Source organism: Lynx rufus, unplaced genomic scaffold (genome assembly GCF_022079265.1).
Source record: "Lynx rufus isolate CCGP_SWC_20201006 ecotype Redwood Valley unplaced genomic scaffold, mLynRuf1.p SCAF_5, whole genome shotgun sequence".
Classification (NCBI taxonomy): domain Eukaryota; kingdom Metazoa; phylum Chordata; class Mammalia; order Carnivora; family Felidae; genus Lynx; species Lynx rufus.
Genome location: NW_025814867.1, coordinates 151,187,651 through 151,201,768, shown reverse-complemented (window position 1 = coordinate 151,201,768; position 14,118 = coordinate 151,187,651). Strand labels below are relative to the sequence as shown.

The 14,118-nt window shown below is 41.8% G+C and overlaps 1 protein-coding gene across 2 annotated transcripts in view; it reads right to left on the bottom strand.

Annotated features, from left to right (window-relative positions):
• DYRK1A (dual specificity tyrosine phosphorylation regulated kinase 1A) overlaps positions 1-14,118 on the bottom strand; it is a 149,008-nt gene that overhangs the window by 37,213 nt on the left and 97,677 nt on the right. For both annotated transcript variants that reach the window (XM_047098672.1, XM_047098673.1), the window contains exon 3: positions 3,812-4,008. In XM_047098672.1, coding sequence (XP_046954628.1) covers positions 3,812-4,008 — 197 coding nt within the window. The remainder of the gene's footprint in view (positions 1-3,811; positions 4,009-14,118) is intronic.

Here is a 14,118-nt window from a genome sequence, read left to right as displayed (position 1 = left end):
CACACTCGACAGGAGTGTGCGCTAGGTGCTTGCATTTTATAAAAATATCACCAACCCCTTCCACAGTTGGCCAACTCTGTCTATGAGGCCAAACTGCCCAGCTAATTCTAAATACCGTGCTTTTCTTATATACTTCTTGCAAAAGAAGTTAGTACTTTGGGAGCATCTGTATATGTAAACCAGAGGTATTCTGCCCACAAACAATCAGCCTTCAGACCAGACTGCATTTCATTGCTTCAAAATGGCACCTTGTACAAGCAGGTGCTCAAACTATGTGGAAAGAACAAACCAAGTAACACTCCCTCCACTAACTTTCACGGCGATTTCAGGCTCGGCAGCCAAATCTTCTGTGTTTTGATACCGTGCTGCTTGCTAGAGCACAAACCCAAAATTAGGAAGTGACTTTTCCAAACACTCGGTTACACATCTATGCTAGACTCAAAGCTGAATCCTGAGCGTTTGACATTTTTTCTCCCTTTCCTGCTTCTTGTCACAAAGCCAGGAGCACAGAGAGGACCGGAGCGAGCTCCCTTCTTCCCTGGAGCCGGAGAAACCCACACCCCCAGGGCTCATAGCTCCTGGACCGCTCTGGGCAAAGACACAGATCACAAAGCTCAGGAAAGCATAGTGTGCATCTCCTGCTTAAATCAGTTCTGAGAGCTCAAACTGTTTTTTTCCTGAAAAGATTACACAGCGTAAGCTCCAAGACGTTACTTAAAAATTGTCTTCTAGCTTAATAATACCCATTCCATCCATTTTATTTATATTTACCTCATAGTTTCATATAGAATGAAGAACTAGAAACCCACATTCTGCCTTTCTTGCTGTTTTGAGAGCTACTGAAACAGCTGAAAAGCACAGGTAGGGCATACCTTAGTCTAGTCTGAGGACTGTGCAAGGTATGTGAAAATTCTAACAGCACAAAGGGACTCAGCAATCCCAACACCAAGCATACTTTTCTACAATTGCTTTTACTGCGTTTCTCTTGCTTCCTGAATTTACCTTTTGGACAAAACTGTTTAAAAACCTGTATAAAACACACCACTCGCATAACCAGAAATAAAACGTTAAAGTTATTAGTTCATTTCAACTTACTTATATAATAAACCTTAAAAACAAACAAACTAGGATGTTAACAAGAAACAACAGAAATCAAATAATAAAATTATCCAAGTTTACAGCCAGAGGTAAGTTTAGAGCAGTGTAGTCTAAGGTCCCCATCATACATTCAAGGAGCAGACAGAAGGGCCACCTCCTGCAACTACGTGAGTCAAGACCCCGGGCCCATGTCTTAGGACTTGCAGACCATATGCTACACCAGCCCACAGTTTCAGTGTTTTACGCTTCAGTTATAAGAAAAATCTCTTCTCATCTGCCTGATTAGGTTCAGAAATTTCTGGACTATGGTAGAAATACCTGGCTGAATACTGTTATTTAAAAGACAGCCTTTTTGGGTCGCCCGGCGGGGCTCAGTCTTAAGCGTCCGACTCTTGGTTTCGGCTCAGGCCGTGATCTCACGGTTCGGGAGTTCGAGCCCCACACTGGGCTCTGCACGGACAGTCACACTGACAGCAGAGCCTGCTTGGGATTCTCTCTCACTGCTTCTCCTATTCTCTCTCTCAGAATAAATTTAAAAAAATAAATAAAAATTTAAAAAGACAGTCTTTTTACATCATACGAATCCTTTAAAAACATTCTGCAACTAAAAAACAGAAATATTAAGTGAATTATTTCTGACTTTAAAATAACCCACAAATAAGATGTCAGTTGTATCTCAAAACAGGTGCTGTGCGGACCGAATTACCTACTACAATTACCTACTACAACTAAAGGACTAGAATTTTTTCTAGCCCTCCATAGATGCCAGGTGTCATACAACAGAAAGGGCACTGTGTCTAAGAAGAAAGAACCTGGGCTGCACCCCCAAGTCTACGGCGTCAACACCTGGAGAAGTCACAGGTGGGAGCTCAGGCCCTTCAGCTGGAAAACAATAAAAACAGGCACCCTGCCTGACAGGCTGCTTTTGAACACGTGAGAAAATGAATCCAAACATACTCTGTTTCTTAAAAGTACAGGTGATTCTTGAACAACATGGGAGTCAGGAACACTAGCCACGCTCCCTGTGCCGTTGAAAATCCACACATACCTTTTGACTCTCCAAAAATTTAGTTACTGATTAGCCTACTGTCAGCCAGAAGCTCTGCCAATAAACAATTAACACATATTTTGTATATTATGCACTCTATTCTTACTATGAACAAAGTCAGCTAGAGAATGGAAACCGCTATTAAGAAAATCCTAAGGAAGAGAAAATACATTCACAGTACTGGGCTGTACGTATCAAAAAGATCCACATCTGGGGCGCCTGGGTGGCGCAGTCGGTTAAGCAGCCGACTTCAGCCAGGTCACGATCTCGCGGTCTGTGAGTTCGAGCCCCGCGTCAGGCTCTGGGCTGATGGCTCGGAGCCTGGAGCCTGTTTCCGATTCTGTGTCTCCCTCTCTCTCTGCCCCTCCCCCGTTCATGCTCTGTCTCTCTCTGTCCCAAAAATGAATAAACGTTGAAAAAAAAAAATTTTTAAATAAAAAAAAAAGATCCACATCTAAGTGGGTCTGCGCAATTCAAGCCCATGTTGTTCAAGGGTCAGCTGCACAATGCAAACGAATCATTGTGCTTTTACTATTTTTTGGATGTACACAGAGCTGTCTTCTGGTACACACTTGCCAAGTTTGAACACTCGGACCACATGCTCCAATTCTCAAACACGCAACCTCTCAACTTACTGCATAAAACAAATTCTTAAGTCTTGCCATAATTCATCTTAACTATGAATGTTATTCACATGCTACATATATTTTATGAATGTAAAGCCAGCTCAACTGTTGACAAAATTCTTCTTATAACACATACAAGGGTGTCCCCTCATCATGATGTTACTTAACTGGAGCCAGGTGCTCATTAAAACCACATACTATGGAATTAGAAATAAATAATCCAGTGTCAGAAATATATTGAAATTTCCCAAGGTTCTGATCATCACTTGATATATTAAAAGGCCTAAAAAACAGGGGCAACCCAAATTCCTAAGGGCCTTTTTCAGTGGTCATCACACCCTCCATCTAAGTGGGGAAAGAAACTTTACCACACCTATAGTCAGTACAAAAATTCTCCCCAAACCAAAAATCAATGTAGTGAATGCAGTTAATTCAGGAAATATGCAAAACACACACGTACATACACACACGTATATGTGTGCATACCACGAGATTTCTGCATTTATTCTGTTACACTGTCCATTTTATAAACAACTGCTGAAATCTCTAGTCTGAATATTAAAATGACCAGTGCGGTTAATTTGCATTACATTTTTCTCTTCTCCATTTTAAGGAGTTTCATATTTATTGCAATGCCTGCGCACTGAAGTTGTTTATAATGGCATAAAATCCGCTCTGCTTAAGTTTGGAATCTGACCTGTTTTCCTCTAACTTATATTCTTCTCCTTAACCACCTTTCTATAAAAATAAGCTCTCAGTTTCTTTATTTTAACAGACATTCTTTAAAATGAACTTTTCCCCTCCCTATTACAGAAGGAGAGAATGTGGCTATGGTTGGTTTATAAGTGTTTTTTAATCGAGTGAAGAGACAGAAAAAAGAAAAAGCTGACAAACTTGAACGCAAACTTCCTGACATCCTATCTCGTCAATCCAGAATCTCGTGTATGGCACGAAAAACTGAAAACCGTCAAGCCGTTTTTGCCTATTTACCATTCTACCACACTCCCAACAAATCACTTCTGAAACATCACGCACTTACCTGATTAGTGAGAGGTTGCTGAATCTGGTCAGAATAAGATAAGGCAGAAACCTGTTGGTCACTTATGTTTGGCTGGCGACGGTCACTGTACTGATGTGAATGGGGCATCTGTCCAGCCATCTGAAGGCCAGCAGCATGGAATGAAAATGACGGTGCGAGCCGAACAGATGAAGGTTTGCATGCTGAAGTCTCTCCTCCTACGAGAAGACAGTAAGTGAGGTTGAAAGGATGTATTTATATCCCAGTGTCCCCATCCTTTGACCTAGCTGACAGTCCTCTCCACAAGGACCTTAGGATTTCGGAGTTTCAGTAATAGTTAAAGTTTTTAAAACCACACACTGCAAACAAATAACTATACTCAACACAACAGTTCTAGGTTCAATGGGATAAAATACAGTGACTAAGGTATCTATAAATCTGTGGTAAAAGAAAATCTTGTCTTTTCATAAACCACTAGGAGTAACAACCCTTAACACTTATTTTCACATAGGAGGTTTCCATCGAGAACTTTGAGTTAAGTAAGTAATCTTTGATTTTCTGAGAAGGGCCTCTCCAGTGGATCAGCTCCAGAGAAACTAACTCAGACGAGATCGGGCGTGTTCAGGGTGCTGTGGCTGTAGACACAGAAACCAATTCAAAGGAACGCCCCTAGGATGCCGCTTCGCACCCACCGGGTGTATGCGATCGATATTCCAGCATACCCCAAACCAAGTGAAAGATCTGTCCTCAAGGTGCTCACCACCGACACGGGTCATTAACACCTGAGCATACAAATACACAGATACAAATTCACAGGATGCTGGCTTCCTCCAACTCTTCTGACACAGTCCCGAGAGGATCCAGACCCCGCAAGCTCCCCGCAAGTACGAACGGCCAATAATCATCCCACAGGTAAGGCTGGGACCACGGTCACGATTTTCACAGCAGAAATGGAAAATGAACACTTGGTCCATACAAGCATTGGGTAGCTGGCGAATAAAAGTTCATTCTTCCTTGAAAAGAAGACATTTCTTCTTAAATTTAACCACACTTGTAATCTCAAGACGAAAGCCAAAAGGTGAAGCGCCGAACCCTGGCCAACAAACCGAGGGCCCAGAATTCCCATGCTGGCCTTCCTGAACAAACCCGCTAACTCCAACCAGACGACAGGCCATGTCGTTCAGCACCTGGGTACTTTTCCTCAAGTACTGTTTTTGAGACCTACAACAGCGCAGGCCCCACGGTAAAGAGCCCGGACGCTCGGCCAGGCTGCTGCACTTTGGAACCTGAGCTCCACGCTCCTTGACCGCGTGGCCTTGCACACCTCATTTCGGCAAACGTGCGAAGGCTGTGGGGACGGTGTGTAAAATACTAGGAACAGCTCTGGCGGCTCATGAACGGCCCACACCGGCCACGATGCTGCCCTGTGCCGTGCGGTAACGGCTGGTGGGAACAGCACCCGTTTGGCGGGGCGAACAGCCTCTTCCTTGACGGTCGCCTAGACTCCCCAAACCGGAGAGAGCAAAGCTCGGCGCCCTCCAAACACAAGTGCCACTTCTCTGCTCCGCCAGAGCACACGGCACCGCCTTCCACCCAGTCACCCGGAACCAGAGCTCCTGCAGTCAGAGTTCTCTGCCCCCAGAGACCAGCCTCGGGCAACAGCTGCCCAATCTGGCTGCCTCCACCTCCCGTAGAACATTCAAATACAGCCCCTCTCTTCGTCTCCATGAACCCCTGTCTCACTCAGAGGACTACAACAGATCCCCACGAGCTCTTTTTTGTCTTCATTCTGCCCATTGGCAGCTCTGGATCCCTTCAGTAAAATGCGAGAGTGACTCTTCGAAGCAGCAAACCTCGAGTCCTCTCCCCATTACTGAAACTGGAACATAACCTGCCTTGGCACGGCTCTGAGACCTTAGCTTCTGTCCCCTCCGTTACAGCCTGAGGTCCTTAACTGACCCACAGGGCATGATCAATAAACAGTTGCTGAATAAGTGAAAGGACAATGCCACTATCACGATAGATGGGGTGATTTTCTAAACATTTCATTACTCGTACTAAAAAAATACAGTCCATTCAGATACATGGAACAACTCTGTTCAGCTAAAAAACAAAACAAAACTGGGAATTTAGCCTAAGGATATAATCGATGACGTGCACAAAGACACGGAAGAATGTTTATCCTGGTATTGTCCGCAACCATTTTAAAAAAAACAAAAAAACACGGAAACCTAAATGTCAAATAATGGGGGGAAAAAGGAGGCTTTACATCTACATGACAAAAATACAAAAACCAAACAAACTGGGAAGGAATATAAATAAATTTAAATATATATAAATAGGATTAAGTTCTTTGATATATAAATAGCTCTTATAAACAGTAAAAACACTAAGGCACTGAAAGGCAAGTTACTTAACCACTCTAGGTCTTAGCTTCCCTATCTATGAAACAGAGATATTATTACACTAACCCTATTCCCTTAGGTTTATTATGAAGTTTTCAAAAAATAAGACCCAAGAAAGCACAAATCATGGATCTTGGTACTTTACAAAATACTAGCTTCTGCTTCTACTATCAGTGTCATTATATACTAGGTTTAAACTCACTTATTGTAATATGGCAAAAAAAAGGATAAAAATCATTAGTATAGAGCTTAAACAGTTATCAATTGAACTTGTTAAAGGGGAGAGGGGAGAAACATGGGCATCATCCCAGAAACCCCCCACATCACTCTCTGACCCCTCTTAATCAATACCCAATTCTCTCTACCCCAAAGTTGCTATCTTGACCTCCAAACCCAGATTAGTTATAACTTTATATAAGTGGGTTTGTTCACTTCATGTTGTGCCTATAAGCTGCAGTCTGGTCGTGATCGTTACTTCATGGTAACCCATCTGTCCTACTTCGACCGACACTTGGATTACTTCCGGTTCAGAGCTACTATGAACCATGTCATTAGGACGAGTCTTGTTAAGGGTCTTTTGGCACATACAGAGATGCTGTTCTGTTGCTCTTCTAATTGCTGTAGTTTCTAATTTCTGTAGTGTTTTTAATTGCTCCGTTTCTCCCCTGGAAGTTTATGAAAGTCCCTTCTGCTCTGTTCCTTCACTGACACCTGGAACCCTCAGTCTTCCTAATCTCAGCCACTGCTGGAGGTATGTGGTGGCTCTCCACCAACACATGAGCGTGCACAAACTTCCTGGTGGCTACGAGCAGCTTTTCATCTATTTAAGGCCGCTTAAAGATCCACTTAGGTTGCTTTTCCATTTTTCTATCAAGAAAGACTATTCCTGATACATTTCTAAAATTTAAAACATCCTATTTTTAACACATATTGGGTACGAGCCCTTTGTCGGTTACAAGTGGTCTGCATGGTCACTCTCTTAAGGGTGTTTTTTTGATGAGTACAATCTACTAATTTTATCACCTTTTGCTTTAGAATTCATATTTTTGGTGTCCGTTTAAGAAATGTTCCCTTATATCCAAGTCATCAAGAAATGCTGTTATCTTCTAGCAGGTGAGTTTTCACCATTCACATCTAGATGGGCAGTGCTCTTGGATTTGATTTCTGTGCATGTGTACCACAGGAATTCGGCTGCTTCCCCCCCCCCCCCCATAATGGACATTCAACTGACTCAGGACCAATTATTACAAAGACAAACTTTCCCTGCTGCTCTGCAAGGCATGTGTATCATAAATCACATGCCCGTGCATGCTTGGATCTGGTTTTGGATTCTCTACGCAATTCTACTGGATACAGACCTACCTAGATTTCTTTCAACCTTGTGCCAGAACCAGCTTTACAAGTTTTAATATCCAGTAGAGAATTCTGTACTTCCTCAACAATGGTTTGGGTTATTCGTAGTCCTCTGCATGTCCGTATATGGTTTAGAATTAGCTCCCCAAAATCACAAAACAAATAAACCTATGTTGGCATTGTGGTTGAAACTGCACACCGTCTCTCTTCAACAGTGCTGCTCGACAGAATTTCTGGCCATGATGAATTGATCGGCATCGTGTAACAGGCTGCCATAGCCACTAGCACTTCTGGACGTTTGAACGGTAGTTTTGCCTTCCCATTCCTTATTCTTCCCCCCACCTCATTCTTCTTGCCACTGTCCCTCGAACCCGGCAGTGCTCAGAGAGGGACACAGGTACTTACTTTCCTGTCTTATTCCCAATCTCAGAAAGTAAGCTTTCAACGTATCTCTAGTACTGCGGTTGATGTAGGTTTTGTTTTTCCTTGATGACCATTAACAAATGAATCAAGTTCCTTTCTAATCATAGTTTGCTAAAACCTTTCCCTCACAAATGGATGCTAAATTTTATTAAATGCTTCTTCTGCATCCATTGAAATGACATGAGTTTTCTGATCCACTGTTAATGTGGTAAAATATACAGATTGATTTTTGAATGTTAAACCGACTATGCATTTCCTGGAACACAATTTGGTCATAATCATCCTTTTGTGATGGACTCACTGATGAAACCATCTTGACTTGGAATTTCCTTTGTGGGTAGTTTAAAAGCTAATAATTACTTAAAAGTTGTATTTCTTTAAGAGGACTATTCAAATTTTGTATTTCCTGGTATGTCTGGTAAATTGTATTTTTCTAAGAGTATGGCTCCTTCGTCTACATTTCATATGCACTGGCATCAAGTTTCATTACAGCCTCTAAGCTTTTCTATCAATGTAGGTGTAAATCTAGTGCTATCTCCTTCATCTCAGGACTGGCTAATGAGGCCATCTCCTATCTTTTGAGTTTGCTAATTTTATTAAGTATCCTCTCTTATGTGGGTTTTCTATTTCTGCTCTCGTCTTGTTCTATCAGTTAGCAAGAGAGGTGTATTAAAAATATCCTGGGGCATTTGGGTGGCTCGGTCAGGAACCGTCTGACTCTAGACTTCAGCTCAGGTCATAATCTCACGGTTCACGGGTTCGAGCCCCATGTGGGGTTCTATGCTGACAGGGCGCAGAACCTGCCTGGGATTCTCTCTCCCCCTCTCTCTCTCAAAATAAATAAACTTAAATAAAAACCTTTTATCATCATAAACAGCCCTTCTTTATTTCCAATAATGCTTCCCTTTTTTCATATGGCCACACCACACTTTCTCATTCTTTGTGTGGTATGCCTTTTGTCCACTTTTCGCTGCCAACTTTCCATTCCCTTACATTTTAGGTTTGTCTCTTGTAAACAGTATGTACCTGGGTTTCATTTATGTATGTACACTTATAACCCTTCTATTTACTCCAACTATTTCATGTTCCTTTCTTACCTTCTGCTGGACTGAGATTTTTATACCTCCCAGACACACAAATTATTTTATTACTTTTTAGAGATCTTTTTTTTTTAATGTTTATTTTTGAGAGAGAACGAGCACCTGTGTGGGGCTGGGGGGGGGGGGGGGCGGGGGACAGAAGATCCGAAGCAGGCTCTGTGCTGACAGCAGACAGCCTGATGTGGGGCTAGAACCTATGAACCTTGAGATCACGACCTGAGCTGACGTCGGGTACCTAACAGACTGAGCCACCCAGAGCCCCCACTTTTCAGTTATTTTATATGCTACAGTATAGATTACCATCCTTGACTCATCAAACTCTCATTACTCCTTTAATTTGTATACTGTTGTTGCCTCGGGCATGTACACACACACCTACGCACACATACTCACAATCACGAAATATCAACAAATCATCCAGCATGAGTACAATCAGACTCAAGGATATGCTTTGAGGAAGGGATGGACAATTCTGTGACATCCAGATAGCTATGAAAGAAATACAAAGAAACTGACAGCTGCTGCTTGATTATTGTAACTATCCTCCCAAAATATCTGTTTCATTTTCTCAATCTAGATCCCATCAATTAACGGATTAACTGCGTGCATTAAATTCACCAAGCACCGAGAGGTTAACGTGACACTGTTTGGAGGTGACAATGCCACCCATGATCTAGAACAGTACTTCACAAACATTAATGTGCTTACAAATCGCCTCTGAATCTTGTTAAAAATGCAGGTTCTGATTCAGTACATCTAGGGTAGGGCCTGAGGGTCTACATTTCTAACAGGCCACCAGACGATGCCAAAGCGGCTTCGAACATCATCTAAAAAACAATTTAATTGCTTAACTTAATGAAAGAAAGCTATTTCCAACTAATCCAAGTGGCACATAACCCAAACCTCAGCTAGAATTGTGACTATACAATACACCATAGGGCTGGTTTCCCCCCAAGAGATTTGCCTTCCTGGTTAATTATTTGGGGCTTTTTATTATTATTAAAACACTAATACACACTCCTGTACGTAAGGGTGGTATGTTAGGTGACAAAGAATCCAATGTTCTTTTTAAATTTTGCTGTAGGTAATCAAAACATGGACTAACAAGAAATCACTTTATGTTTTTCATCACTTGTAGTACTTTTTTTTTTTTAGCTACTTACTATACCATCTATCACAACTACTAACAGTCCCAGTGATGGGGCCTCGTAACTATGGTCTGTATACAGGTGTGTTTGCCACATGCCCACTGTCTCCTTTCTGAGTTCAACTGTTATGCGTGCAATGCAGAAAGATACTCAAGTTTCATTTCCTGCCACAAGTATTTAAGTTATCCATTCATTCATTCATTCTTCTCCTATGACAAGAGTCCATTCAGGAAGACAAACTAATACGAGAATTCCTTCTTAACCTGATTTTATAATCAGGCCCATCGCCACGGTTTTTAGTCTTTCCAAAGTTTCCCTCTTCCCTTTCTTTTCTTTTATGTTTATTTTTGAAGGAGAAAGAGAAGAGAGAGACAGGATGCACTAGCATGAGCAGGGGAGGGACAGAGAAAAGGAGTCAGAATCCAAAGCAGGCGCCAGTCTCTGAGCTGTCAGCACAGAGCTCGACGCAGGGCTTGAACTCACGAGCTGAGCTGTGAGATCATGACCTGAGCCGAAGTCAGATGCTCAACTGACTGAGCCCCCCAGGCGCCCCTGCATCTTCCCTTTCAAGTCAAATGTTAAAAAGAACAAGGACTCAGTTCATCCTATGATGTTAATAAAGTATTAGGCTGACCTGTAGGAAACTGCTAATCTTAGACCTCCTCTGGCCTACAAAACAGCCATTTCATATGGTTTGACGTGACATCTATCTATACCATACTATATGTAATCCTTGTCCAACTAAACTAAAAATTAGCTTTAATATTTTAGCTCAAGAATGTGTCAAAATACATGCTGTAGTATCAAGTCTTATAATATTTAATTCAAAATTATCTTCATAATCATTATTTGGAGTTCAGTACCAAAATAGTATTTTAAATTGCTGCCAAATAGTGTAAAAGTATGGAAGCTGGAAAAACTATGCAAGTGGGGTCCTGTGCGCATTTTTATATCCTTCTGAACTATATGGAGCTTTTTTACCATAAGTATGTTTTTGAATTTTCATAAAAATTTTGTTGGTACTTTACAGGAAGGAAGGAAGGGAGGGAGGGAGGGAGGGAGGGAGGGAGGGAGGGGAAAAAGGAAGAACAACTAGCAGTAGCTTTCTCATTCCACTCCAGTCACGATGTTTCAGCAAACACCTAAACCAGGGACCATAACACTATGGAAATCAGCGGTGATTCTTCAGAGAAGCATTCCATGAACAGATCTGAGAGACTGGGAGATGGCGAGACTCAAACAGGCAGCCGGACACAGAGAGCACACATCAAAGAGAAAAGCCTAGGAGAAGACCCTCGGCAAAGAAAAAAGCCATTTATTTATCTCGGATGTGAGACCCACAAGTAGCTCCACCTGTAGCTAGCTTGAATTTCTTTTGTTGTTAATACGTTGATAGGGGACCATCCTTGTGACATCTTAAACCACATTTGATTTTAAAGAGAAAGTACGGTATTAAAGACCAAAAATAAATGAAAATAATCCAAGCTAATTAAAACTATAACATCCACAAAATGTGGAAACTCTTAGGAGGCCAAGCTTCTGAGACAGACTCCCCTGAAAAAGGAGGGGAGGGCAACCAAGATTATGTAGGAAAATGTGCCAAGATCACTTGCAACAAGGCACACCCAGAACAAAGGAGAAGAATGTTAAAGGAATAGCTGACTGCACTTAAATGATGGCTACAAACACAGGTCTGTGATGAAGAGGGTAACTGGATAGGAGTCCATGAAGAAAGTTTTATTCATCAAGGTATCATCAGTTCCAAGAACAGTGCCTGCCACGTGGCCTGCATTCAACAAATATTTGTTCAGTGAAATAATGAACTGAATCTATCAGGAATATTTAGAATATGAAGAAATGGTTGAGAAGGGAGAGAGCTGAAGGGAGTAAGGATGGAAGAAGTATTTTTAAAATGAGGGGCTCATGAGTCAGAAATAAAGAATAGTCTAATCACCGCACAGGCTAGAGCTGTTGCTCGACAATTTCTCTTACTCGTTTTTATATCCCGACCACATAGCACACTGCATGGCTCCACGGGTGTTAAAGAAGTACATATTAAAGTAAAACTATGATGTATGGAAACCAATTTGTCAATAAATTTCATATATATAAAAAAAAATTTAAAAAAAATAAAGTAAAACTATGAAAATAAGATACAGTCAAACTACAGTAGGGCTCCGTAAATTATCTAATGATAAGGACAAATAGATTTTTTATTCCCTTCTAGTTAGTGGACAGTATATGTCATGACAAAATGAGTGTACATACATAACGTGTACACACACACACACACACACTTGCTTTAACCTACAAGCCAAAATAGCATATTCAGTGGTCTACAAACACGACAAATTTGCTCATGTGAGATCCAAATAAATGTTGAAATTTTTCAGTCTGAAACTTTAATTCAATTGTGAAGAATAACTGTGGGATAGGGATAAAAACACGCACTTTTAAAAGCCTATCACATCAATGCCTCGTAACTGACCTACCTCACGCACCATGAGCAAAACTGGGCAGCTGCACAAAAGCACTGTTTTCAGACCCAAGATGACAGGCCGTGCAGATCTGTGATCCCTGAGAAAAATGAAACAAACCCGGGGGGCCCCACAATCACTCTGACTTTCTATCTGGAGACAATTTCCACAGTCCAGTGTGGGGAGAGGGGGCCCAAACACAACAGAGGGGTCTTGCTGAGTGGGGAGGATGGAGATGGGAGGTCCAGGCTGGAACTGGTAAGGCAGGCCACAGAAAGGAGGGAGCTCTGCACAGAAGGAGCTCCATTACCCTACACCTAGAAATCCCCTTGATTCTTTGGCCAAATACTAAGCTGCCCAAGTGCTGGGTACAGGTCCCTGCGGGAGGCGAGGCAAAAAGCATGCGCCAGGAGCTAGGAGCTGAACAGCTATTAGAACTCGCACAGCACCAGGAAACGTAAGTGCTCCAATCGGCTAGGGTGGAGAAACCCAGAAACACCACGGACATTCAAAGCAGACTTCCCCCACAAAAAACATCCAAGCTTCAGCAGTAGAGCCATCCTGGCTGCCTTCTGCCTGTCCCAACAGACACTGAAACATACCTTCAAGAATCAAGACAGTGTGCAGCCTGCCAGGGCAAAATTCAACACCTTTCAAAGGACAACAAAACCCAGAAGCTCAACTACCTAGTATTTCTAATGCCTGTATCCGATCAAAAATCACTAGATAGAGGGCATCTGGCTGGCTCAGTCAGTAGAGCATGCGACTCTTAATCTGAGTTGTGAGTTCAAACCCGATGTTGGGCATGGAACCGACTTCAAAAAATTAAAATCACTAGGCACACAAAGAAGCAGAAAAAGGAGGCCTGCTTCAGGAGGAAAACAAATCCACCTAGAGATCCAGAAATGACAGAAATAATGAAATTGGCAGAGGAAAAAACAGGCATACAAAGGCTTCAAAATAGAAGGAAAATGTAGACAAAATAAGAAAGAACAGCAAATCTTCTAAGTTCATTTATTTAAACAATCTCTACACCCAAGACGGGGCTCCAACTCACGACCCAGAGATCAATAGCTGCACGCTCCTCTGAGCCAGCCAAGTGCCCCCAAACAGCAAAACTGAATAAAGAGAAAACTATAAAAAGGAATCAAATGGTAATTCTAGAAATAAATAATAATTGAAATGGGGATGCCTGGTTGGCTCAGTTGGTAGAATGTGCAACTTTTGATCTCAATATCATGAGTTCAAGCCCCACGCTGGGTGCACAGATTACTTACAGAATGAAAAACTATGAAAAATTCACTGGATGGATCAAACAGCAGATTAAACACTGCAGAAGATCAGTGAATGTAAAAACGATGCAACAGAAATTAACCTAACTGAAAACAAGTATAAAATACAATGGAAAAAAATAATAATAAA